This window comes from Phyllostomus discolor, chromosome 3 (assembly GCF_004126475.2).
Source record: "Phyllostomus discolor isolate MPI-MPIP mPhyDis1 chromosome 3, mPhyDis1.pri.v3, whole genome shotgun sequence".
Taxonomy (NCBI): domain Eukaryota; kingdom Metazoa; phylum Chordata; class Mammalia; order Chiroptera; family Phyllostomidae; genus Phyllostomus; species Phyllostomus discolor.
In genome coordinates, this window is record NC_040905.2 from 183298676 (window position 1) to 183324211 (window position 25536).

At 38.3% G+C, this 25536-nt stretch overlaps 1 protein-coding gene across 15 annotated transcripts in view; it reads left to right on the forward strand.

Annotated features, from left to right (window-relative positions):
- The window catches only part of UNC13B (unc-13 homolog B), a 204561-nt gene that overhangs the window by 57527 nt on the left and 121498 nt on the right, over positions 1 to 25536 (forward strand). For all 15 annotated transcript variants that reach the window (XM_036021879.1, XM_036021884.1, XM_036021883.1 and 12 more), the window contains exon 7: positions 10249 to 10306. In XM_036021879.1, the coding sequence (XP_035877772.1) occupies positions 10249 to 10306 (58 nt within the window). The remainder of the gene's footprint in view (positions 1 to 10248; positions 10307 to 25536) is intronic.

Consider the following 25536-nt stretch of genomic DNA (forward strand, 5'->3'; position numbering starts at 1 on the left):
TTTTTTTTTGGTCTGATTGGGCCTGTTACAGTAAGGGGCAAAGGTTAGGTATCCACCAGGGTGGGGCAACCCATTGCTGGGTTGTGACATTGTATATGGGGGCTGAGTCGAGAGGGAACAATGGCGCTTGCTCCGTTCTCTGTGGGACTTCAGTTCCTTCTGCTGCTTCCCCCGAGCAAACTGGGCCCCTCTGGTGCCAATTCCCATGTGGGTGGGTTTGTGCATGCCGTGGAACCCTCCAAGAACCTCTCCTGTGAGGCTGGGTGTCTCTCTATGCTCCTCAACTCCCACAGGTGTCCTCAGTCAGTGTCCCAAGGTTCTATTTCCCAGTGCTGGGATCCTGGGTCGCGTGCACTGCCTTGCTTTACAATCGCCTCCTCACTGGGTCTGCCAGTTGCCACCCCTCAGCCAGGGTCTGCCAGCTGCAGCTTGCGCACTCAGGGTCCACACACTGCATTCTTGCATGCTTCAGATGCCTTACCTTACACGTCCAGTCCCAACTCTCTTGGCTCTCTGCGCCGTGACCCGTGCCTGGCTGCCCAACTATTCCTGTCCTACTGGTCTGGATAAACAGGTGTATTTCAACTTCTTGGTTGTCCGATTTCCATTCAGATCAATTTTCTGTCAGTTCTGGATGTTATTTTGTTTCTAAATTGTTGTTGTCCCTATCTTGGTTGTGTGTGGAGGCACGGTGCATCCACCTATACCTCCATCTTGGCCAGAATTCCCACAGAAATTCTTGATGATGTCAAATGTTACAGAGAACAAAGAAGATAGGTAATGAAACGGAGTCATTAGATTGGCAATTAATGACCAGTATCCTTAGATTAGTGTGGGACGCCAAAATGCAGTGGTGTGAGGAGAGCTTTAGTTTCCTAAGGCTGCTGTAATGAAGTACTACAAACCGGATATCTCAGAGCAACAGAAATTTTTTCTCTGGAGGCTAGAACTTTTAAATCAAGGTGTTGGCAGGGCCAGTTTATTCTGGAGTATCTGAGGAAGAACTTGCCCCATGCCTCCTGGTTACAGGTGGTTCCCACCAGTCCTTGCTGTTTCTTGGCTTGTAGACACATCATTCTAGTCTCTGTTTCCATTATCACATGCTTCCCTGTGTGTGTCTCTCTGTCCTCACAGTAATCTTACCTGCTCTTTCTGTGTCTGTGTCCAAATTTCCATTCATCTTGTAAGGACGCCAGTCATTGGATTAATCTGATTACATCTGCAGAGAGATCATATTCACAAGTACTGGGGATTAGGCTTCAACATATTTTTTTGAGGGTTACAATTCAACCCACATGGAGTTACATCAAAAGTGGAAAACTGGAGTTTGGGACAACCACAAAATACTCTTTTCAGGAATTTTCCTTATCTTACCTAAATCCTAACTGGGCTGTCTATTATTAAGCTGCATAACTCTTTTCATGCCCTGTTTGTCCTCTCCCCTTGATGAATGCTAAAATGCACCCTGTCCTTTCATCCACTTTACCTTTTGCGGTTTGTTTTCCCAAAGCTTGGCTGTGGAGTAGTATACAGCCTCTCAATCTCCCATTTTCTTTGTTTTCCTAGTAAAGAAACACATTGAACTTTCCTGTGTCACTGCAGAAGCAGATGAAGGGATTAAAACAATAAAAAAGCCAAATGTAATTCATGCAAACATTGCAGAATTTTACAAATTCTAAAAATAAGAGTTCTTAGACTGTGGTTGTTAATTCCCTCTGAGATTTTCAGTTTCTATTTTAGGATATGGAGCTCATTAAATTTTTTTTTTCTACATCACCTTTTTAAAAAAATTGTTTATTGAAATATAGTTTACATATTTTACAGTTTATGTGTACACTTAAAGTATACAATTTAGTGGCTTTTAGTATGTTCACAGAATTGTACATCCATCGTAATTAATTTTAGAGCATTTTCATTACCCATAAAGAAACCCTGTGCTGTTAGCTATTGCATTCTAATTCCCTCATCCTCCTCAGTCCTAGGCAACCACTAATCTACTTTCTGTCTCTATACAATTTACTTATTCTAGATGTTTTATATAAATGGAATTATATAACATGTGGTCCTTTGTGACTGTCTTCTTTCACTCAGTATAATATATTCAAAGTTTCTTCTATGTTGTAGCATGTTCAGTACTCCATTCTTTTTTTACTGCCAAATAATATTCCATTTGTAGTTATACTACATTTTATTTATTCATTTGCCAGTTGATGATGGGCAACTGCGTTGTTTTCGTTTTTTGACTATTATGGGTAATGCTGCTATGAATATCCCATAGAAGTTTGTGTTTGGACATAGGTTTTCAATACTCTTGGATATATATCTGGGAATGTACTCGCTGGATCAGATGGTAGTATGTTTAAGTATTTTAGAAACTGCCAGACTGTTTTCCAAAGTGGCTGTACCAATTTATATTCCCGCTAACAGTGTAAAGGGTTCCAATTTTTCCATATCCTTGCTAACACTTGTTATCTGTATTTTTGATTATAGCCATCCCAGTGGGTGTGAAGTGGTACTTCATTGTGGTTGTCACTTTGTTTAAAAAATTTATTATTGGAATTTTTGAACATGCAAAATATATAGAATTACTCTGTCTTCTTTGCTGGAGTATTTTGAAAGCAATCCCAGATGTCATCTTGTCTCACCCATAAATACATAAATACATTAATATACACCTTTAACAGATAATTTCTTTAAAAAATCCACAATGCCTTTAACACACTGAACTTAACAGTAATTTCTTAATATTATGTAATATTTAGTCTGAGTTCAAATTTCCTTTATTATCTCAAAGATGCCTTGTCATTGTTGATTTGGTCAATTCAGGATCCAAATAAGTTGTACATATTTGGTTATTATGTCTCCTAAATCATTTTAATTCTGTAGCTGTTTCCCCTTCCCTCATTTGTTATGTAGAACTCTGCACATTCTGAATTTCACTGGTTATATTCCCAAGGTTACTTTTACCAGATCCCTGTATCCCTATTACTTCCTTAAAAATGAAAATTATATCTAGTAGTTTGAGGATTAAATTGAGATTTAGATTGAGGTTTCTTTTTCTTTTTGTTAGGCAGATGGTATCTTACATTACTTTTAGTAATATTAAATTTCAGTAGTGGGTGCAACTGGTGTTAGCCCATTTTATCTATTATAAAGTGATCCCACCAACTTTCACCTAATGGTTTTAGCAGCATAAAAAAATTAAACAGACATAAAAATAAGGGAATAACAAAATGAAACCTTTACACTTACCTCCAAGATTCAATAATTATCAAGATTTCATAAATGACATTCAGTAAAGGGTTGATATTCTAAACGTGTAAGAAACTCATAAAACTCAACAAAAAGTAAATAACCTAACCTGATCAAAAAATGAGCAGAGGACATGCAAAGGCATTTCTCCAAAGAAGACATAGAAATACATATGAAAAGATGCTGAACATCACGTATTATCAGGGAAATGCTAATCAAAACTACAATGTGATACCACATCACACTAATCAGAATGGCTATTATCAAAAAGTCAACAAATAACATGTAGGCAAGGATGTGGAGAAAAGGGAACCCTTGTGCACTGTTGGTAGGACTGAAAATTAGTACAACGTCTATGGAAAACAGTATGGAGATTCTTCAGAACACTAAAAACTAGATATAACATATGACTCAGCAGTTCCACTTTTGAGTGCTTATTCAAAGAAAATGAGAACACTAATTCAGTAAGATATATGCATCCCTGTGTTTATTGCAGCATTATTTATAGTAGCCAAGCTATGGAAGCAACCTAGGTGGTCATCGATAGATGAATGGATAACAAAGGTGTGGTATATATAGGATGGAATATTATGTAGCAATATAAAATGAAATTGAGGGAGAATTCAAGGTGGTGACAGAGTAGTTGGAAGCTATACTCACCTTTTCTTAGGATGGAGCTGGAATTACAACTAAATTATGGAACAATCTTCCTGAATAAGCCAGTTAAGACTATTTGAGGAGAAATCTTATAACCAAGGATTTCAGAACCACATCAAGACTGCTCCAAACATGTTGCCCAGGACAAGTCAGAGGCTACATCTGATATTGGTCTGAGCCAGAGGCCCCCTGAAGAGATCTAGAACCAATAAACTGAGTGGCCAGCTTCAGACAAAGTCAGAGCTGGGTCCAATAAGCTTCACAAATGGATATCAAGGCAGGCACCAAACCCTGCTGAGGCGAATTCTGCTTTGTATGGTCAGCACCTGCACAATAGCTTGCATGCTATGGTTGGGGTTGAGCCTCATAGACCACCAGCCTGAGAGTTGATCTCCAGCACTAATGGGACAATAGCAATCAAGGCTCAATTACAACAGGAGGGTACACATTACCCACAGAAGGGACATTTCTGGAGCACCCAGCTCGCTCAGGTGATGAAGAAGACTGCACCACTGACCTCACAGGACACCTACTACATAAGGCCACCCTACAAAGACTGGGAGTGATAGCCAATCTATCTAATAAATAGCCACAAACACAAAGAGGCAGCCAAATTAGGGAGACAAAGAAACCACCCTCAAATGAAAGAACAGGAGAAATCTCAAGAAAAAGTTAATAAAATGTAGGAAAGCAATTTATTAGACATAGAGTTCAAAGTAATGGTTATCAGGATTCTCAACAATATGAAAAAGACATAGAAACCATAAAAAAAGGACCAGACAGAGTGAAAAACATGATATCTGAAATGAAGAATTCATTGGAAGGAATAAACAGTAGTATGGATAAAGCAGAGGATCAGATCAGTGATTTGGAAGTCAAGGTTAAAAATCCTCACTAAATCAGAGCAGCAGAAAGAAAAAAAGAATTTAAAAAAATGAAGATAGGTTAAGGGACCTTTGGGACTACATGAAGCATAACAACATTTGACAAGATCAGGCACATTCAGGTGGTATGGCTGTAGACGCATAACAACATCTGCATCATAGGGGTACCAAAAGGAGAAGAGAGAGCACAAGGGATTGAGATGATATTTGAATGACTGAAAACTTCTCTAACCTGGTGAAGTAAAAAGACACACAAGTCCAGGAAGTGCAGAGACCCAACAAGATGGAACCCAAGGAGGCCTACATCAATACACATTATCATTAAAATGACAAAGGTTAAAGACTAAGAGAGAATCTTAAAATGTGCAAGAAGAAAGACAGTTACCTACAAGGGAGATTGCATAGACTGTCAGCTGATTTCTCAACAGAAACATTTCAGGCCAGAAGGGATTGGCATGAAATATTCAAAGTGATGAAAAGCAAGGACCTAGAGTCAGGACTGCTTTATCCAACAAGGCTATCATTTAAAATTGAAGGAGAAATAAAGAGCTTCCGAGATGAGAAAAGGCTAAAGAAGTTCATTACCACCCATCCAGTATTACAAGAAATGTTAAAGAGTCTGCTTTAAGAAGTAGGAGAAAAAAAGAAAAAATGGAGGAACATAGTTAAAAAATAAAATGGCAAAAAATATGTATTTATCAATAATCACTTGAAATGTAAATGGCTTAAATGCAATCAAAAGTCATAAGGTAGCTGAATGAGTAAGAAAGCAAGACTCATGTATATGTGCTGTCTACAAGAGACCCACCTCAGAATGAAGGAAACACACAGACTAAAAATAAAGTGATGGAGAAAAGTATTTCATAAAAATGAAAATGAAAAAATAAAAAGCTGAGGTAGCAATACTTATATTTGACAAAGTAGACTTTAAAACAAATGCTATAGTAGGAGACAAAGAAGGACACTACATAATGATAAAGGTAGCAATACAACCATAGGCTATAACTCTTGGAAACATTTATGCACCCAACATAGGAGCACCTAAATATGTAAAGCAAATCTTGATGGACATAAAGGGAGAGGTTGACAGGTGCTTCACTGGGTCTCCAGCTGCTGTGGAGCCATCGCAAAGACTGCCAGACTACCTGCCCCACCATGGCTGAGGGCAACTGGGATATGGTGATGGCTCTGTGCAAGAAAGGCTCCATGGCTTCACACAACCACATCAAAATTACGACTAAAATATAGAACAGCTATCACTCAGTATCATTCTAAATTGAGTTGAATGGAAGAATGACAAGTCTAAGCAGACCATCCTAGTGGCTCAGAGACAAGGAGAAGATGTGGAGACTTCCAGGAAATGGCCCACTGACCAGAACAAACAGCATTTGATCACCAAGAACATGGCCAAGCTGGACCATGTGACCAATATGATGCACCACTACCCGGTGACCGTGGGTGTAGGCAAGGTGATTCAACATGGCCAGCAGAGAGCAAGCGTCAGACACAGAAGGACCTGGCACCCAAAATCAATGAAAAGCTGTAAGTCATTGAGGACAACAAGGATAGGCAGGTCATTCCAAATAACCAAGTTCTAAAATACAATAAAAATAAAATAAAATAAAATAAAATAAAATAAAATAAAATAAAATAAAATAAAATAAAATAAACTATTAAAAATAAAAGTAATATAGAAAGTAAAAAATAAAATTAAATGATAATGGAAGAATACAATAAAAATGAATTATTAAAAAAATAAAAGATAGGTAAACATGGCTTACCTCCTCACACCACCACATCAAAATTACAACTAAAATACAAAACAACCATTACTCAGAACCATTCTAAATCGAGTTGAATGGAAGTATGACAATTATGGAATTAAAGAAACCACATTGATCCATACTGGTAAGAGGGGCAGAGATGCAGAATAGGCTGGTCCAACATCCACATATGGTAGATATAAATTCAGGAAGGATATCTCAGGAGCAAGGAGTCAGAGCCCCACATCAGGCCCTATAGTCCAGGGTTCCAGTGCCAGGGAGATAATTCCCCATAACTTCTGTCTGCAAAAACCAGCAGGGATTGCAGATAGAAGTTATGTGGAAGAAAATTCTGGAGGCCAAGCAGATCCTTCTAAAGAACCCACACACAGATTACTCACACTCACTCCGCCTGAGATCCAGCACTGAGATAGCAGCTTGAAAGGCATCAGTGTCATACAGGGAGGAATGGAAGTGTCTGGCATCAAGGCTAGAGCTGGGGGGACAGCTTTCTCCAAGACAGAAAGATGGGCAGGACCATTGTCCCATTTCTGAACACTCTCCCCACAGAGCCACAGAGCCACAGAGCTACAGAGCCAGCAGGCATGTGACTTATCTGAGACTCCATCAAACTGGCTAACACTACTGACCCTGCCCTGGAGATCCCCTGAAGCTCCATGCCACTCAACTTACAGTGGTTAACAGTGGCTTTTCTATGTGAATGGCTGGTTTTGGCTGATGCTTCACAACTTCCTAAATCCTTTCAAACAAGCAACAGTCAGCCTCAGTGAGCCCCCAGCCCACATACACCTTGATAAGTGGTCCCAGGCACAGTACTAGCATTAGCCAGCCTAGATTCACAGCTTGACTTCACTTGGGGATCTCCAAACCCAACACAAGTAGCAGCCATCTTAGATTGCTTTATACCTCAGGCAGGGTGGCTCTGGGCAAAACACAGGTGGGGGCTGACCTTGGCCTGTACCACCAGGGAAACCCCAGGGCCTGTGCACCCAGTGAGTAGCTGGAGACCATGTTGGAGCACCACCACCCTGCCCCAGGACAGCTGATCCTCCATAGAAGCGGAGGTTGATAGTCAATGGTCACAGGCAGTCCTTACAGCTGACTGGTCTGGGTAAGTCCCTCTCATTAACCTGCCAATAGCAATCAAGGGACAACTACAAAAGGAGGATATATGCAGTTCACATATAGGGCACATCTTGAGTACCCTGCTTGGGTGATAGGGGAGGCTGTGCCTCTGGACCATACAGGGCACCTACTACATTAGCCCACGATACCAAGACAGGGAGTCATAATAGCCCTACCTAATACATAGAAACAAACACAGGCAGATTGCCAAAATGAGGAGACAACAAAACATGGTCCAAATGAAAGAACAAATGAAATCACCTGAAAAAGAACTAAGCAGAATGTAGATAAGCAATCTATCAGATGCAGCGTTCAAAACACTGGTTATAAGGATGTTCAAGGAACTTAGTGAGGACCTCGGTAACATAAAAAAGATCCAGTTGGAAACAAAGGATATACTAATTGAAATAAAGAACAATTTACAGGGAAACAACAGCATAGTGGATGAAGCCAAGAATCAAATCAATGATTTGGAACTTAAGGAAGCAAAAAACAACCAATCAGAAAAACAAGAAGAAAAAAGAAACCAAAACCCCCCAAAAAACCAAAAACCAAAAAGACAAGGATAGTATAAGCAGCCTCTGGGACAACTTCAAGGGGTCCAACATTTGCATCGTATGAATTCCAGAAGGAAAAGAAAAAGAGCAAGAAATTGGAAATGTATTTGAAAAATAATGAAAGAAAAGTTCCCTAATTTAGTGAAGGAAATAGACATGCAAGTCCAGGCAACAGAGTCCCAAACAAGATGGATAGAAAGAGGCCCACTCCAAGACACATCATAATTAAAATGCTAAAGGTTAAAGATAAAGAGAGACTCTTAAAAGCAGCAAGAAAAAAGAAGTCAGTTGTGTGCAGGGGAGTTCCCATAAGACTGTCAGTTGATTTCTCAGAATAAACTTGGCAGGCTAGAAGGGATTGGCAAGAAATATTCAAATTCATGGAAAGCTTGGTCCTTCAGCCAAGATTGTTCTACCCTGCAAAGCTATCATTTAGAATCTAAGGGGAGAGTAAGAGCTTCCTAGACCAGAAGAAAGTAAAAGAGTTCATCATCACTGAACCATTATTATATGAGATGTTAAAGGGACTTATTTAAGAAAATGAAGATTAAAACTATGAACAACAAAATGGCTATAAATACAAATCTATCAACAATTGAACCTAAAAAACAAACTAAGCAAACAAAAGAGCAGAGACAGAATGATGGATATGGAGAGTGTTTTGATGGTTACTAGATGGGAGCAGGGTGTTGGGAAATGGATGAAGAGGTTGAAGAAGTACAAATAGGTAGTTACAGAATAGCCATGGGGATGTAAAGTATAGTATAGAAAATTGAGTAGCCTAAGAACTTGTATGCCAGTCCCATGGACATGAGCAATGGTGTGGGGACTGCCTGAGGGAGGGCTGCTGAGTGGAGAGGGACAAAGAGGGCAACATCAGGCCAGAGAGGGTCTCTTCATGTGGCTCTTGTTCCCCTACAGTTTATCTTATACAGCAGCAAGAGTGCTTTTTAAAGTGTAATCAATTCACATCTCTCTTGTGTTTAAAAGTCTAAATGGCTTCCCAATGCATTGGAATATAATCCAAACTCCTTACCATGGTTTACTAACTCACCTCAACTGCCTGGAACAAGGCCTTTTCTTGAGCACATAATAGGTGCTCAAGAAATATCTGTTGAAAGAGTGATTCATTAAATGGCAGTGCTAGGGAAGCTCTGTCTTGCCCAGGATTTCACAGCTTATTAATAAGTGGTAGAGTCAGGATGAAAACTTCAGATTATTTTCAAGTTGCTGGACCACGTTATGTTTTCCTAGCTTCCAATGGGATCTGAACCAAACTATTCTGTCTTCCAAACTCTATGTGCCTGTGTTAATTTGCCTATGCCCTTTTCCTCTTTGTTTTGCCTTTCTAAAGCCTGCCCATCCTCTAGACTTGAACTTAATTATGTTTCATTTTTTAAGGCTTCATTGTGTTGCATTTGTTTTTTGGTGGTATGCTGGTATGTTGGGGTGGAGGCTAGAGTGCAATGTGTGTAGAGACACACATGTGTGTATAGTGAAGGGGACTCTAGTAGACTTCAGATGTGCAATTACTTATATAAGTAATTTCACTTAGTTTCCACATGATCTCATTAGGGAAGAAGCACTATTACTTTTTTTTAAACATCAGAAAAACTAGGCTCAAGAGAGGTTTTCAGTTCTGTTACTCAAAATGCAGAAATCTATACTCTATCCTCAGGAAAACTTAAGAGGACTGAATTTTCTAAGTCCTCTGAGGCTTCTCTAAGACTAAGGCTTCTACAGCCTCTTGGCAAGTACCCTTGGTCAGAACAGTCTCTCTGCTGTCCTGCTTTAGCCTGTTGCATTGGACCGGTGCCATGTCTGATATTCTGGCCATTATGTCAGGCCACACACAGAAATCAGCAGCAGGATCATATGTTTCTTTTCAATAAAAAATTAGACTCCTCAAGTGCTAAACCTTTTTACAGGTAACTTTGGTGTTTTTCTCTTTACTTATCGTGTGTGTTTGTTTCTTCTTTCTGCTTCTAGTATACTATTCAAGAAGAAAGCCAGAGGAAGCCATTGCCCAGTGCTGCCGCCCAGTGTTGTAAGTGAGAAACTTGTCTCTGAATCTGTCTCAGTCACAGCTTTCTGCGAGTTCTCCAAATGTGGCTTATTCTGAATTGGGGAGGGTGGAGTTGTGATGTGTGCAGACAGAAGCTATTCCAGAAGCACAATATCCAGGTCCATACCTCCAATGGCTCTGCGCATTAGCTTTAGGAAAAGGTCTTTTGGTTTTGCGTGGCTATAAGCAGGGCATTGGTGCTCATCTTTTTTCTCCATTTGCCAGCTTTTATCCCTGGAGGAATGATTTTACTTATTCTGTCTCCATTTAACTGTTACTATTCTTTAAGGCTAAGTTTAAATATCACTTCCTCTGAGAAATCTTTTTGCTGCTTTTCCTTCTCCTAAGGCTAGCTAGGTGTCTCTCCTCTGCTTCCATAGTACCATATGCATACATCCATTATATAACCTATCATATGTTATGATCTATGTATATTTCCTTGACAAGAACACAAAGTGTTTAAAGGCATAGACATCCTTCCTTTTTGCATTTCTAGCATCTGGCTCAATAATTAATACATATTATAGTATGCCTGAAAAAGTTTTGATAAATGATTAACCAAGTGAGAAAACTTGTCATTTCTCCTGAGATTAATTTATCTAGACCACACAGATTATTTCTCGAAATGAGCCATGCATTGTTGGTATATCACTACCCTCTCCTCAGTTTCTCTCAAAACAGCTTGAGGATACACTACGGGACTGAGCTGGATTCTGTTCTCCTTCACTTTTTCAACCTGTCTGTTTGCGTGGGAGGATGTGTTGTGCTTCTTTTGTGTTACTGTCATTTTGCTGAATCAAATGTCAAACTCATCAACTGCAGGTTGGTAATGCAGTGGTGGTAATGATGGTTATAGTCATAGTAGTACTAGTAATAAAAGGATCACAAGGTCTAACATATTTGGAGGTTTTACAATATGCCAGATGCCAGTCTAAGAGCTAAAATGTACTAACTTATTTAACCTTCAAAACAACCCCAAGATTTAAAGTTTACTCTTGGCTCTTTCCATTTTTCAGATGAGACATATAGAGATTGAATAATTTGCCACAGATCACATAGGTTGTAAGTGATGAATACCATATTTTGCCATGCATAATGCACACTTTTTTGCCCAAGTTTTTGAGGGAAAAATAATGTGCATTATACATGGGTAGTACTAATTCCGTATCTATGTAAATGTTAATTCTTTTATTTATGCTTGTGTGTTAAAAGTGTAACTCTAGAAAGCAATAATGATATCCATATGTAAAATAATACCCTAGAATATGATAACTGGTTTTGTTTCTAATTATAAATAAATACATAATTGAATTAAGAAATTAAAATAAAAGATTTCTTTTTCTGAAAATTTGGGCCAAAAACATAGATGCAAATTATACACAGCAAAATATGGTAAATATTCAAACACAGGTAACCTGACCTGATAGCCCCTGCCTTGAATCTCGATGGTACACTACATTCCATCATATTGTTTGTGAGAATGAAAACTTCTATTGATACATTGTAAATTCATTGGTTTCCTTCTATATTTATTATAAGCAACTCTCTAGAGAAAAGTAAGACCAATGGCAGAGGTCAACATTCTTTCTTTCTTTTTAAAAAATTTATTTATTTGTTTGTTTTTATTATTATTTTTTAAACAATGCTCAGGGGAGATACTTTATTTACTTTTTAAATTTATTTATTTTTAGAGACAGGGGAAGGGAGGGAGAAGAGAGGGAGAGAAGCATCGATGTGCGAGAGATAGATCCATCAGTTGCCTCTTGCATACCCTAACTGGGGACCTGGCCTGCAATCCAGGCATGTGCCCTGACTGGGAATCAAACTGGCGACCTTGGGGTTCACAGGATGGTACTCAAGCCACCAAGCCACATCAGCCAGGGCAAATATTTTTCTTTATTTAAAGAAAACCTGCTATTCTTTTCATGTTTTGTTTTTATTTTTTCCCCTTTTTGGCCATTTAAGGCCTAGAATTTATCAAACATTTAAGGTTATTGAGACCAGAAGAATCAGAATTGAGGAGCGGGTTGTGAATTAAAAGTCTAGGTCCTTTCCAAAATCATTGTAATGAGCTAATTTTGACCTTTTTAATCTTTTAAATGCTTTTCTAGGTCTGCTAATGGGAAGTGAAATGGAATGATTGAAAATTTCGCTTCCCATTCCTCCTGGGCCCATTTGATGAAGTGCAGTTGAAGTGATTAAAGAGCAAATGCCAAGAGGCAGGAGGAAATAAGAGGCCATAAATAATCAAGTTTATGAATTCTCATACATTTTTCATCTGTTTACTGCCCAATTTTAAGTTTTTTATGAATAGCCTGTTCCATCTTTCGACTTCTTCATGTATTTTTATTTTGAAAATTTTTAAACTTACAGAAAAGTTAGAAGTACAATGAGCACCCATTTACCCTTTTCTAGAATCAGTGACTAATATTTTGCCTCATTTGCTCCCCCTTCTTCTCACTTTTCTCTCATATCTTTATTTCTGTCTCCACATATACATACAGAAGAATACACACATATTTTCTGAGTCATCTGAATAAAGCTTCAGACTTCATTACACATCAGCATGTATCCTCTAAGAGCTAGGACAGTGTACATAATCAAGATACCATTGTCAGAATCAAGCAATTTAACATTAACACAATAATATAATCTAATTTACAGTCCATATTAAGAATTCCCCAGTTGTTTCCCAAATATTTTTATAGCTAATCCCAACACCCCCCCCCAACTGCATGATCTAATTAAGAATCACACATTTTATTTGATTGTCCTGATTCTTTAATTTTTTAAAAAGACTTTATTCATTTTTTAGAGAGAGGGGAAAGGAGGGAGAAGGAGAAGGAGGGAAACATTGATTGGGTAGCCTCTCACATGCCTCCAACTGGGGACCTGACCCTCAATCCAGGCATGGGCCCTGACTGGGAATCTAACCAGCAACCTTTTTGGTTTGTAGAATGACATTAACCCATTCAGCCACACCATGCAGGGCTGTCCTAACTCTTTAATTAAAAAGAAAAATCCTTGCCATTTTGGGCATATATGACACTGACATTTTTTCTAATTATAAAAATATTTAATTCTAATTATAATATCTAATGCATATGGGAGTATACATTAATACAGGTTTCAGCAGCTGAGCAGTATGTACCAACAGTCTTTAAAATATTGATAGTCTTTGATTTTAGAAGTTGAATTTCTGAAAACTTATCCTAAATAATCAAGCTGCAGACAAAGCTTTGGGTACAAAGATGTTCACTGCAAAATCATTTAAGTAATAAAATTTGAAAATGACTTAATAGTTAAGCAACAGTAAATGATAATAGCAATGAGTGAATATTGTACATTTATTTAAAATTATGGTTTGAATAATAAATGAGGGAATCTTTCATGGAACTTGAAGTTAAAAAATATACAAACTCTTACTCTCGGTATGCATCTATGTGTATATGTATATGTATATATTGGGTTGGCCAAAATGTTTGTTTAGTTTTTTCCTTCTGATGGTTTTAGTAGTGCTTAGTTGTCTTTAACTTCAGTAGAAACAATTTTGTTAGATTGTATTGTGATAACTGTTATATCAGTGTGCATTTTAAAAAACCATCAAAATTGGTGAATTTTTGTGTAGCTATTTTAATATTGAAAATAGAAGAAGATATGCAGCATTTTTGTCATATTCTTTATTATTTTGAGAAATATAAAAAATGCAACTGAAATGCAAAAATCCTTTTTGCAGTGTATGGAGAAGGTGCTATGACTAATCAAACATGTACAAGTTGTTTGCGAAGTTTCTTGGTACTGTTGACATTTTGGCTAAATAATTCTTGCTGTGGGTCTGTCTTGCGCATTGAAAGATGTTTAGTAGCACCCCTGGCCTCTATTCACTAGAAGCCAATAGTGGGAGATAGCCGGCATACTCAATATCCAAATCAATACAATTATTGGTGAAAATGAAATATGTGTCTTTTATTTTATGGAAAAAACTAAATGGACTTTTTGGCCAATACAATGGACAATCCAATACAAATATACATATATAATTTAAGGCTTTCCTATGGACTGAATTGCATACCTCCCAAATTTTATTATAATAGCCAGAGTAGGGCCTGTGGAGAGGTCATAGAGGTTAAATGAGATTATAAGACTGAGGCCCCAATCTGATAGGATGGGTACCTTTACAAGAAGAGGAAGAGATAATGGAGCTGTCTGTATGAGGACATAGCAAGAAGGTGGGCATCTGCAAGCCAGGAGGAGAACCTTCACCAGGAATGGGATCAGCTGGTACCTGGATCTTGAACTTTTCAACCTCCAAAACTATAAAGAGATCATGGGTGCAACCCATGGACTTAATTAGCCATCTCAGGTGTCTCATATGGAAATCGAGGAAAGGCTATCCTTGTTGTAAAGTGGTGATGAACTAGGCTAAATTGTTCCAGTGTTTTGTGAAAGGTGAATTTGCAAGAGTTCAAATTGGATATTTAGCAGAGGAGATTTCTAAGTAAAATATGGAAGGTGCAGCTTGGGTCTTTCTTACTGATTATGGTAAAATGTGAGAGGAGAGAGCTTAATTGAAGAAGGAATTTTTAAGCAAAAAGGATCGAGAATTTGGAGATATGGAAAATTCTTAGCCTATTCATATTGTGAACGTGAAAAGGTGGTCTGAAGGGAACTCTAATGAAATCATGGGCCACGCCTATGTGCTCAGTTGGTTGGAGTGTCATTTCAGCTGCAGCTTAGATTCCAGGTCAGGGCATGTACCTAATTTGCAGGTTCTATCCCAGTTTGGGTGAGGGTGTATGTGACCCCTGGTCTGGACATATATGATCCTGGTCCTGGCGGCAACCCCAGTCCAGGCGCATATGGGAGGCAACCAAACAATACTCTTCTCTCATCAATGTTTCTCTCTCTCCCATCCTTTCTCTCTAAAAGCAATGAAAAAAATGTCCTCTGGTGAGGACAAACAGAGAGAGACCATGGATGCAACACATGGACTTAATTAGTTATCTCAGCAGAAGCCAGGAATAGAGATGGGATTATACCAGACACATTGCCCATTTTAACTAATGGGGGCAGAGAAAGAAGGATGGAATAAAGGAAGGCTGTTGTAGTTCTTAGAATCTACTGGTCGAGACTGTAGTTATTGGCTGTAAATGTGTGCTGTTTTTGAGGAAAGGGAAGAATGACCCACAAGATGATTCAGAGAATATCAGAGCTGCCACTCCCAGCAGAGGCCCAGGGGGCAAGACTTTTCACCCCAGAGAGCCATGGGGGCAGGGCCAACTGCTGAGCTGTGGGTGTGCACTGTTACCCTAGTGGGCCTGCAAGGTGGGACATTGAACCAAAGGGAATTCTTGTCCAGCCTTAAGATCTAATGGACTTTGCCTTGCTAACTTTTGTCTTGATTGTGATCTGTCAGCTCTTCCTTCTCTCCTATTTCTCCCTTGTGGAATGGGAATATCTCTTTTAAGCCTGTTTTACCAGTGTATTTTGGAAGCATATAACTTCTCTGATTTCACAACATTGGAAAGGAATTCCGTCTGGGGATGAATCATACCTGTAGTCTCACTCATATCTGATTTAGTTGATATTTAAATGAGACTTTGGACTTTAGATTTGAGATGATGCTGGAATGAGTTAAGACTTAAGACTTTTGGGGCTGATGGGATGGAATGAATGTATCTTGCATGTGATAAGGGCATGAATTTGGGATAGAGGGCACAGGGAGAATGCTGTGGGCTAAGTTGTGTCCCCCTAAAACTCATGTGGAAGCCCTAATCCCCCAATGTGATTGTATTTACGGATGGAATTTGGGAGGAAGGAAGTGTTAAAGGTTAAATGAAGTCATAGGGTTCAGCCCTAATCTGATAGGGCTGGTGCCTTTTTAAAAACAGGAAGTCACCAGAGCTCTCTCTGCCATGTGAGGACAGAGCTAGAAGGTGCCATTTGCAAGCTAGGAAGACAGCTCTCACCAGAAACTGAACTCTACCAGAACCTTGATCTTTGACTTTTCAGTCTCCAGAAACTGAGAAAATAAATTTGTAATGTTTTAAGTCACCCAGTCTATGACATTTTGTATGGCAACTCTGAGCAGACTTAGGTAAATGTATCTATGTAATTGGGGAAAATATCTGGAAAAGAAGCACCAAAATATCAACCAAATTTGTCTGTTGTATGTGGGGTTATGACTTTTTAACCTCTTCTCCATTTCTTACATTTTTAAATATTTAACAAAGTACTACTTTTAATAGTCAAAAGTTATTAAAAGGAGTAATGGAGTCATTGAGTATTGTTCTAGATCTAGTTTTGCTATCATCTCTCTGAGTAACCCTGGAAGTCTTTCTACTTGTGTACTTCAGTTTCATGATTTTATTTTATTTTTTATAATTATTTTATTGTTGTTCAAGTACAGTTGTCTACATTTACCCCCTACCACTCCCCTCCTACCCCAACCATCCCCACCCTGATTGTACCCCCCCTTTGGTTTTGTCCATGTGTCCTGAAAACCCTTCCCCTCTTTCCCCCCATTATCCCCTCCCACCTCCCCTCTGGTTACTGTCAGGCTGTTCTTAATTTCAATGTCTCTGGTTGTATTTTGCTTGCTTGTTTGTTTTGTTGATTAAACTCCACTTAAAGGTGAGATCATATGGTATTTGACTTTCACTGCCTGGCTTATTTCACTTAGGATAATGCTCTCCAGTTCCATCCATGCTGTTGCAAAGGGTATGAGCTCCTTCTTTCTTTCTGCTGCATAGTATTCCATTGTGTAAATGTACCACAGTTTTTTGATTCACTCATTTACTGATGGGCACTTAGGTTGCTTCCAGTTCTTGGCTATGTAAATTGTGCTGCTATGAACATTGGGGTGCATAGGTTCTTATTGATTGGTATTTCAGGTTTCTTAGGATATAATCCCAGCAGTGGAATTGTCGAGTCAAAAGGCAGTTCCATTTTTTGTTTTCTGAGGAAATTCCATATTGTTTTCCAAAGTGACTGCACCAGTCTGCATTCCCATCAATAGTACAGTAGGGTTCCCTTTTCTTTACATCCTCTCCAACACTTGTTTGTTTCTTTATTTTATTTTTTAACAGATTTTATTTATTTATTTTTAGAGAGGGGGAAGATAGGGAGAGAAACATCGATGTATGAGAGAAACATTAATGTGTGAGAGAAATATTGATTGGTTGCCCCTCGCACATGCTCCAACCAGGACTGGCTGGGCCCGCAACCTAGGCATGAGCCCGACTGGAAATCGAACCAGCGACATTTCACTTTGTGAGACAACACCCAACCAAGGCTACTCACACTGGTCAGGGCTACTTCAGTTTCTTGATGTATAAAATGGAAGACTTGTTCTAAATGATCTCTAGATTGTACCTGCAGATAGGTGCAAGGTTCAGATGAGCCATTTTCCTGCCCACATAGACATCTAACCTTTATGGCGTTCATTCTTGTAAGCATCCTCAAACTTTGTGAAGCTTGGAGATTCTCCTCACTTGGATTCAGAAAGGAGAAACATTAATCTTTCCCTTCCCCAGGAGACAGGAAAGGGAAAGGGTAACCTGTCCTCACCAACAACTGCTTTTCCAAAAGTCTGTAGAGTCCCATCCACATTGACATAGACATTCTGCAAGACAACTGATAAGGATACAGTTAAATTGTCTTAGGAAATTTTCTAAAATCCAGATTTGTCTGATTGTTTCTTTTCAATTAGATTCTGGATTTACAATTACATAGCTGATGTCAGTTTTGCAAAATTATCTGTGATTCCTTCATTTGTGATGCTGATGTTAATTTTAGTTCAGATGGTGTTTTCCAGATCTCTCCACTGTTAGGGTATTTTTTCCCTTTTGTAATTAATAAGTCACCTGGGGTGGGTACCACTCTGAGACTATGTATAGATATTCTATTTTCTTGCAACTTATCATTCATTAGTATTAGAATCTATTATGATCATTGCCTTAATTTATTATTGCATTGGAGTTTGCAAAATGATAACTTTTAAAATTCTCTCATTATTTTTACATTGAGTAGCTGTCAGTCTTCTGTAATGAAGAGTTTTCCCTCTTCTCCTATCCTCCTTTTTTTAATGAGTATCACTTTGAACTTACGCATTCTTTTTTTAACTCAATGTTTTATAATCCAGTTCTGTCATTCTCTTTGATGCTTAAATTGTCCCACATTTGGCCCATGGGAGTCTCTTTAAACCAGGTCCTGTGTCCTTTTGATATGGTCCTATTATTATTTGACCATTTCCTTTCTTGGTACAAGATGTTCCACGCTCAGCTTGTTTTTTCCCTGCCTCAGTCATAGAATAAATAATTTCTCTAATGAGCCCTGGTTCTTTTGGTGGGAAATAGTATTTAGAAGCTCTTGGAACTCATTATGCTCATTGCTGCTGGAGTGCAATTGTTTCTTGGCTGTTTAAATGGATAGAACTAGGAAAACACCCCCCCCCCCCACAACTCATATGTTCATACCGATTTCACCAATTAATACCTTCATCACAGGATTTTTTGTGACTTTCTTCTCTCAGTGAAAATGCTTTTTCCCAAGAACACCAAATAATTACTCATTTGCTTTATTAATGTGCAAAAGCATGTTAATATACTAATATTAATATTAATATACTAATGCTATTACCAATGAGCAGCTGACTAATTAAAGTTTAAGGTTCTTGAAAGTTATTATTTTATCTTAGGTTATAACTCACATAAGATTACAAAATCAGTCACTTCTAAAAATTTAACAAGATTCCCTAATGTCTTCTGATAACCATTCTGTATGTAAATTCTCCAATTTCCCCCAAAATATTTTTGCATTTTTTTTTTGTTCCAGCTTAGGATTCAATCAAGGTTCATCACTTGCACTTGAATGTTGTGTGAGTTAAGGGTCTAAAATCATCTTTTTTGCATGTGGATTTCCAAGTGTTCCAGCATCATTTGTTTAAAAGGCTATTTTTCCCTTATTGAATTTCTTTTGTATTTTTTAAAAATATTTTCATTATCAGCTTAAAAGCCATTATTTCCCTTCCAGGACTTTTTAGCAGATTAATTTATATAGTCACATGAAAGAGAATAAATATGCTTTCTTTTAGGGCATGTTCCTCAGATGTGTGCTCAGCTGAGGGTTAGTGGTAGATACCAAGAGAAGCACGCCCTTTGCATACTTAGACCTCACATCATGTTTACTTTTGCAGGTCTTATCGGCATGCCACGTTTTTCATATTTGAGTAATTTTTGCTCCTAAATTTATAGAGCTATTCTGATACTGTGCAATTTGGTCTGTATTTGAGACAAATCTTGTGAAAATTTTTCTTAGCCACAGGTCTAAACATAACCAGAAGTTGATACAGGGATATAAAATGATCTGTTACTTTCCAAATGTATCTAAACTTTCTAAGGTCTATTCAAAGTTCATTCTTTAGTAAGGATATTTCTACCTGTGTTTTGTCAAAGGGTGCAGCAGCACACTCTGTTGCCACACCAAATAGTCATATGACTACGAAGGTCTGCAACTTTTTTGCTCTTTTCAATTTTTATTGAAAAAAAAAACTTTGCCCACCCACTGTATTATCAAGGATAGTATCACTGGCTGCAATGGAGAAATGAATCAAAAATGATTCAGCATCTAGCAAGGATTTGATGAGAAATATACTCACATATTCTGCTAGGGAGTGTAAATTAGAACAGCCTTTCTAACTCAGTAATTTCACTTCTAGGAAGTATTTAAGAAAAATAACTTGAGATACAAAGGAAGATTCATGTATAGGATTTAATTATAATGGAGAAAAATTGCAAAAATAATGGAAAAATGGGCAATTGTGGCATTTATATGTTGGAATAATATGCTCTTAAATAATTGTGTTTTAAATCCAGATTTCTTTTTTTAAAAGACATTTTATTTATTTATTTATTTATTTATTTATTTATTTATTTATTTATAGAGGGGAAGGGAGGGAGAAAGGAAGAAACACATCAATGTGTGAGAGAAACATTTATCAGTTGCCTCTCACATGCCCCAGCTGGGGACCAGGCCTGCAACCCAGGCATATACCCTGACTAGGACTTGAACCAGCAACCTTTTGGTTTGCAGGCTGGTGTTGAATCCACTGAGCCACACCATCCAGGGCTCAAATAATTTTGTAAGATAAAGGAAATATTTATATGAATATGTTTTAAAAAGTGGGATCCTATATTGATTCAGTATTATAATATCAATAATCAAAAAAATAACTATAGCCCTGGCCAATGTGGTTCAGTTGGTTGGAGTGTTGTCCTGTAAACAGAAAGGTTGTGGATTTAATTCCTGGTCAGGACACATGCCTGGGTTGAGGGATCAATTCCCCAGTGGGGTGCATATGAGAGGCAGCCATTCGATGTTTCCATTCCCTCCTCTCTCTCCGTTCCTTTCTCTCTAGAATCAATAAGAATATCCTCAGGTGAGGATGTAAAATGAAAAATAATTATATATGCATAGGCATAGGAAAAAACCTAAGGAAATACAGTTTGTAGCTAAGTTTTGTTTCATTTTTATCTTTATATTTTTGTACTTTCCCAATTTTCTAAATGTATCTTTGTATGATAATTAAAAAAAAATACAAATTTAAAATTGACCCCAGATCTGCCAGTGTAGAGGCAAGTTATTGTAGATTTACTTTTTTAGTTTGAGTTTGAAACTTAATTGAGTGATAGCTGGTTGTTCAGGGTGACACAGTTTTACTTCAACAACACTAGTGATTCCTTATGGAAAGTTCTAAGTAGCTCTTAAAATCTGTGTCCCTTTTATTGGTGGTATCGCTAAGGTCACTTATAATCATGTCTGAAATCAAAAGGTTTTGGGGTCTGTGTTATTTCTGTTTGTAATATGACCTCAAAGATACCTTGAACTTTTGTTTGAAATACAGCCCACCATTGGTGCTTCTAAGAGATTTCTCGAGTTGTCTGTTAAGGGTTTGTTTTATTGGTTTTGTTATAATATTGCCTATAAATAGTGACATCAGATCATAAATGAAAATGTTCTGAGTATGAATCAGCATTTTAAAATAGTAAAATAGGACATAACATAACATATTGTTTAAAATTTTTTAAAAGAATGAATCAGTTCAGAACAGTTGGGCGTGACTCATACCCGTGAATAACAGGGAGCCAAACATTCAGAAGCACTGTAAATAATATACTGCTTGGCTACCTGTGATACCTTATTTGACCACTACTAACTTCAAAAGGATTTCTTTACCATCATGCTTAGCAGAGACAGGTTTATATAAAATGACTTACCCTAGTCCTAGAGGAAAACACAGGCAGTAAAATGTCAGATATCTCATGCAGCAATATCTTCGCTGATATATCTCCTAGGGCAAGGGATATAAAGGAAAGAATAAACAAATGGGACTACATCAAATTAAAAAGCTTCTGTACAGCTAAAGAAAACATCAGCAAAGTGAAAAGGAAACTGTATGGGAAAACATTTGCCAATGATACCTCAGGCAAGGGTTTGATCTACAAAATATATAAAGAATGCAGCATTCAACACCAGGAAGACAAACAATCCAAGTAAAAAATGGGCAAAGGACCTGACCAGACACTTCTCCAAGGAGGACACACTGAAGGCACATAGACATGAAAGAATGCTCAACATCAGTAGCCATCAGAGAGACGCCAATTAAAACCACAGTGAGATACCATGTCACATCAGTGAGAATCAGCTATCATTAACAAATCAACAAACTGCAAGTGCTGGTAAGGATGTACGGAAAAGAGAACCCTAGTGTACTGTTGGTGGGAATGCAGACTGGTGTAGCCACTGTGGAAAACAGTGTGGAATTTCCTAAAAAAACTAAAGATGGAATGGCTCTTTGATCCAGTGATCCCACTCCTGGGATTATACCCTAAGAATCCTAAAACATGAATTCAAAAGAACCTATGAACCCCAACCCTCATAGCAGCATTATTTTTTAAAACATATTCTATTGATTATGCTATTACAGTCGTCTCATTTTACCCCTTTATTCCCCTCCGTCCTGCACAACCCCCCTACATTCCCCTCCTTTAGTTCATGTCCATGGGTCATACATATAAGTTCTTTGGCTTCTACATTTCCTATACTATTCTTAACCTCCTCCTGCCTATTTTCTACCTACCATTTGTGCTACTTATTCTCTATACCTTTTCCCCCTCTCTCCCCCTCCCACTCCCCTGCTGATAACCCTCCATGTGATCTCCAGTTCTGTGGTTCTGTTCCTGTTCTAGTTGTTTGCTTAGTTTGTTTTTGTTTTTGTTTTAGGTGTGGTTGTTAATAACTGTGAGTTTGCAGTCATTTTACTGTTCATATTTTTTATCTTCTTTTTCTTAGATAAATCCCTTTAACATTTCATATAATAGGGGTGTGGTGATGATGAACTCCTTTAACTTGACCTTATCTGGAAAGCACTTTATCTGCCCTTCCATTCTAAATGATAGCTTTGCTGGATAGAGCAATCTTGGATGTAGGTCCTTGCCTTTCATGACTTGGAATACCTCTTTCCAGCCCCTTCTTGCCTGTAAGGTCTCTTTTGAGAAATCAGTCTACAGTTTTATGGGCACTTCTTTGTAGGTAACTGTCTCCTTAACTCTTGCTGCTTTTAAGATTCTTTCCTTATCTTTCATCTTGTGTAATGTAATTATGATGTGCCTTGGTGTGTTCCTCCTTGGGTCCAACTTTTTTGGGACTCTCTGAGCTCCCTGGACTTCCTGGGAGTCTATTTCCTTTGCCAGAATGGGGAAATTCTCCTTTATTATTTGTTCAAATAACTTTTCCACTTCTTGCTCTTCCTCTTCTCCTTCTGGTATCCCTATAATTCGGATGTTGGAATGTTTAAAGGTGTCCTGGAGGTTCCTAAGCCTCTCCTCATTTTTTTGAATTCTTGTTTCTTCATTTTTTCCTGATTGGATGTTTTTTTCTTTTTTCTGGTCCACTCCTTTGATTTGAGTTCCAGTTTCCTTCCCATCACTATTGGTTCCCTGTACATTTTCCTTTATTTCATTTAGCATAGCCTTCATTTGTTCATCTAATTTGTGACCAAATTCAACCAATTCTGTGAGCATTCTGATTACTAGTGTTTTGAACTGTGCATCTGATAGGTTGCCTATCTCTCCGTCTCTTAGTTGTATTTGCTCTGGAGCTTTGATCTGTTCTTTCATTTGGGCCATTTTTTTTTTTTTTTTGTCGCAGTACACCTGTTATGTAGTGAGGGGCGGAGCCTTAGGTGTTCACCAGGGCCAGGCAACCCAGTTGCTGGGTTGTGACACTGTATGTGGGGGAGGGGTCCAAGAGGGAACAATGGCACTTGCTGCTCTCTGCTGGATTTCAGTCACTTCATCCTCTTCCCACAAGCAAAGTGGGCTCTTCTGGTGCTGATTCCCATGTGGGTAGGTTTGTGCACATTCTAGGACCCTGTGGGTCTCTCCAATGAACTCTCCTGTGAGGCTGGGAGCCTCTCCCACTGCCACCTCAACCCCCACAGGTGTTTTCAATCAGTGTTTTGAGGCCTTATTTCTCCATGCTGGGTCCCTGTGTTGCATGGTCTGTTTCACTCCCTAGTTTTGCCTGGTTTCTCTGCTCGTGAATGTGGGACTGCCTGGTCTGCCAGCTGGCTTGTGTGCTGTGCCCCTCCACAATCTGCTGTCTCACTGGGGTCCACCAGCCACCCCCTTGCATGCCCGGGGTCTGCCAGCCACTGCTTTTTTTTTTTTTTTTTTTGGCTGTGACCCGTCTTGGTCTGGCCACCTGACTCTGTCCCTCCTACCTGTCTGGATAAATATGTCTACTTTAACTCCTTGGTTGTTGGACTTCCATAGAGTTCAATTTTCTGTTGGTACTGGTTGTTTTTTGTTTCTAAATTGTTGTCCTTCTTTTGGTTGTGCGAGAAGGCCAGTGTATCTACCTACTCCTCCATCTTGGCCGGAATTCCTGAATTCTTGATCAGTGTTTCTTTTGGATTCTTACTATGTTTTAAGAATTTATTGAAGCCACAGAGAATACATTGTTTACGTTCTGGGTTGCTTTCCATGGCAGAGATTTCTTTTCCTGAAATCCTTTCCATGAATACAATAGGAATGTTTCCTTTGTCCTCATTCACACTCCTAGTACAACTTGCACACATTCGTTGCTGGTTAAGATCTTTCTGCAGTTTATGCTAACAGAATGTGTTAGTTTCCTCACTAATTTTGAATTCTTGGTGGTGACTTTGCATGGTGTTTTGAAGAATTGTTTTTTTTCTCCCCCAACATACTAAATCAGGTCCCCCTTTACTTAAAAAAATACATAACATGTTCACTTTAAAAATCTCCGAATGGGAACTAGTGTAAAGAACACATGGACAATAACAAGGGGGGGTGAAGAGGGCTGGGGGGTGGGTTGGGATGGGGGTAAAGGGCAGAAAATAGTACTTGAATAACAATTAAAAAATCTTCAAATGATTCAGAAATGGATGATAGAGAAAGTGAAAGTTCTCTGTAATAACCCCTCTCCAGTCTATTCCAAGATAGCTGCTTTTACCGTTTGGTGTTTACTTTTCCAACATCTTAATTTTTCTTTTTAAAAAATAAGTTAAAATTTTAGTTATGCAGTATTAGAATATGTGAAAGAACACATTTAACATGTAAGTTTTGTTAGCTCTATTATGTTAAAACATGTAAGTTTTAACATAATAGAGCTAACACCCATGAGCCTATCACCCATTACTTTCTAGTAGAATTTAGTAATGTACTCTAAACTTTTTCTTAGGCTTTCCATTGCTTCCTGAGTGGCAGGATATTTTTTTCTCCACAAAGCTGTTAAATTGCAGGGGTAGTGTTCTGTTGTTGTTTTTTTTTTCTGGAATCTGCATAGCTATTAGTCCCATTCTTTGATGTGTTAGATACCAGAGAATGAATCCTGGTTGTTTGCCCCAAGAGACTTCATCCCACCTGGCTTTAGGAAAAGACAATTTGGCCTTTCTGGAAAAAAAAAGTAAAACAATTATTACTGAAAGAGCATAATTTGCAATTTTTGCTGGAAGTTGGCATCTTTTTTCTTTGTGCTGGGCATTTCCTTTCTCCAAAGCTTGTATTTAGTTGGCCAAAAAGCTCATTATGTTTTTTTCCATAAGATGGCTCTTGTAGCACTTAGTTGTTTTTAACTTCATTTACAACAATTTTGTTAGATTGTATTGCGACAGCTCTCATACCAATGTG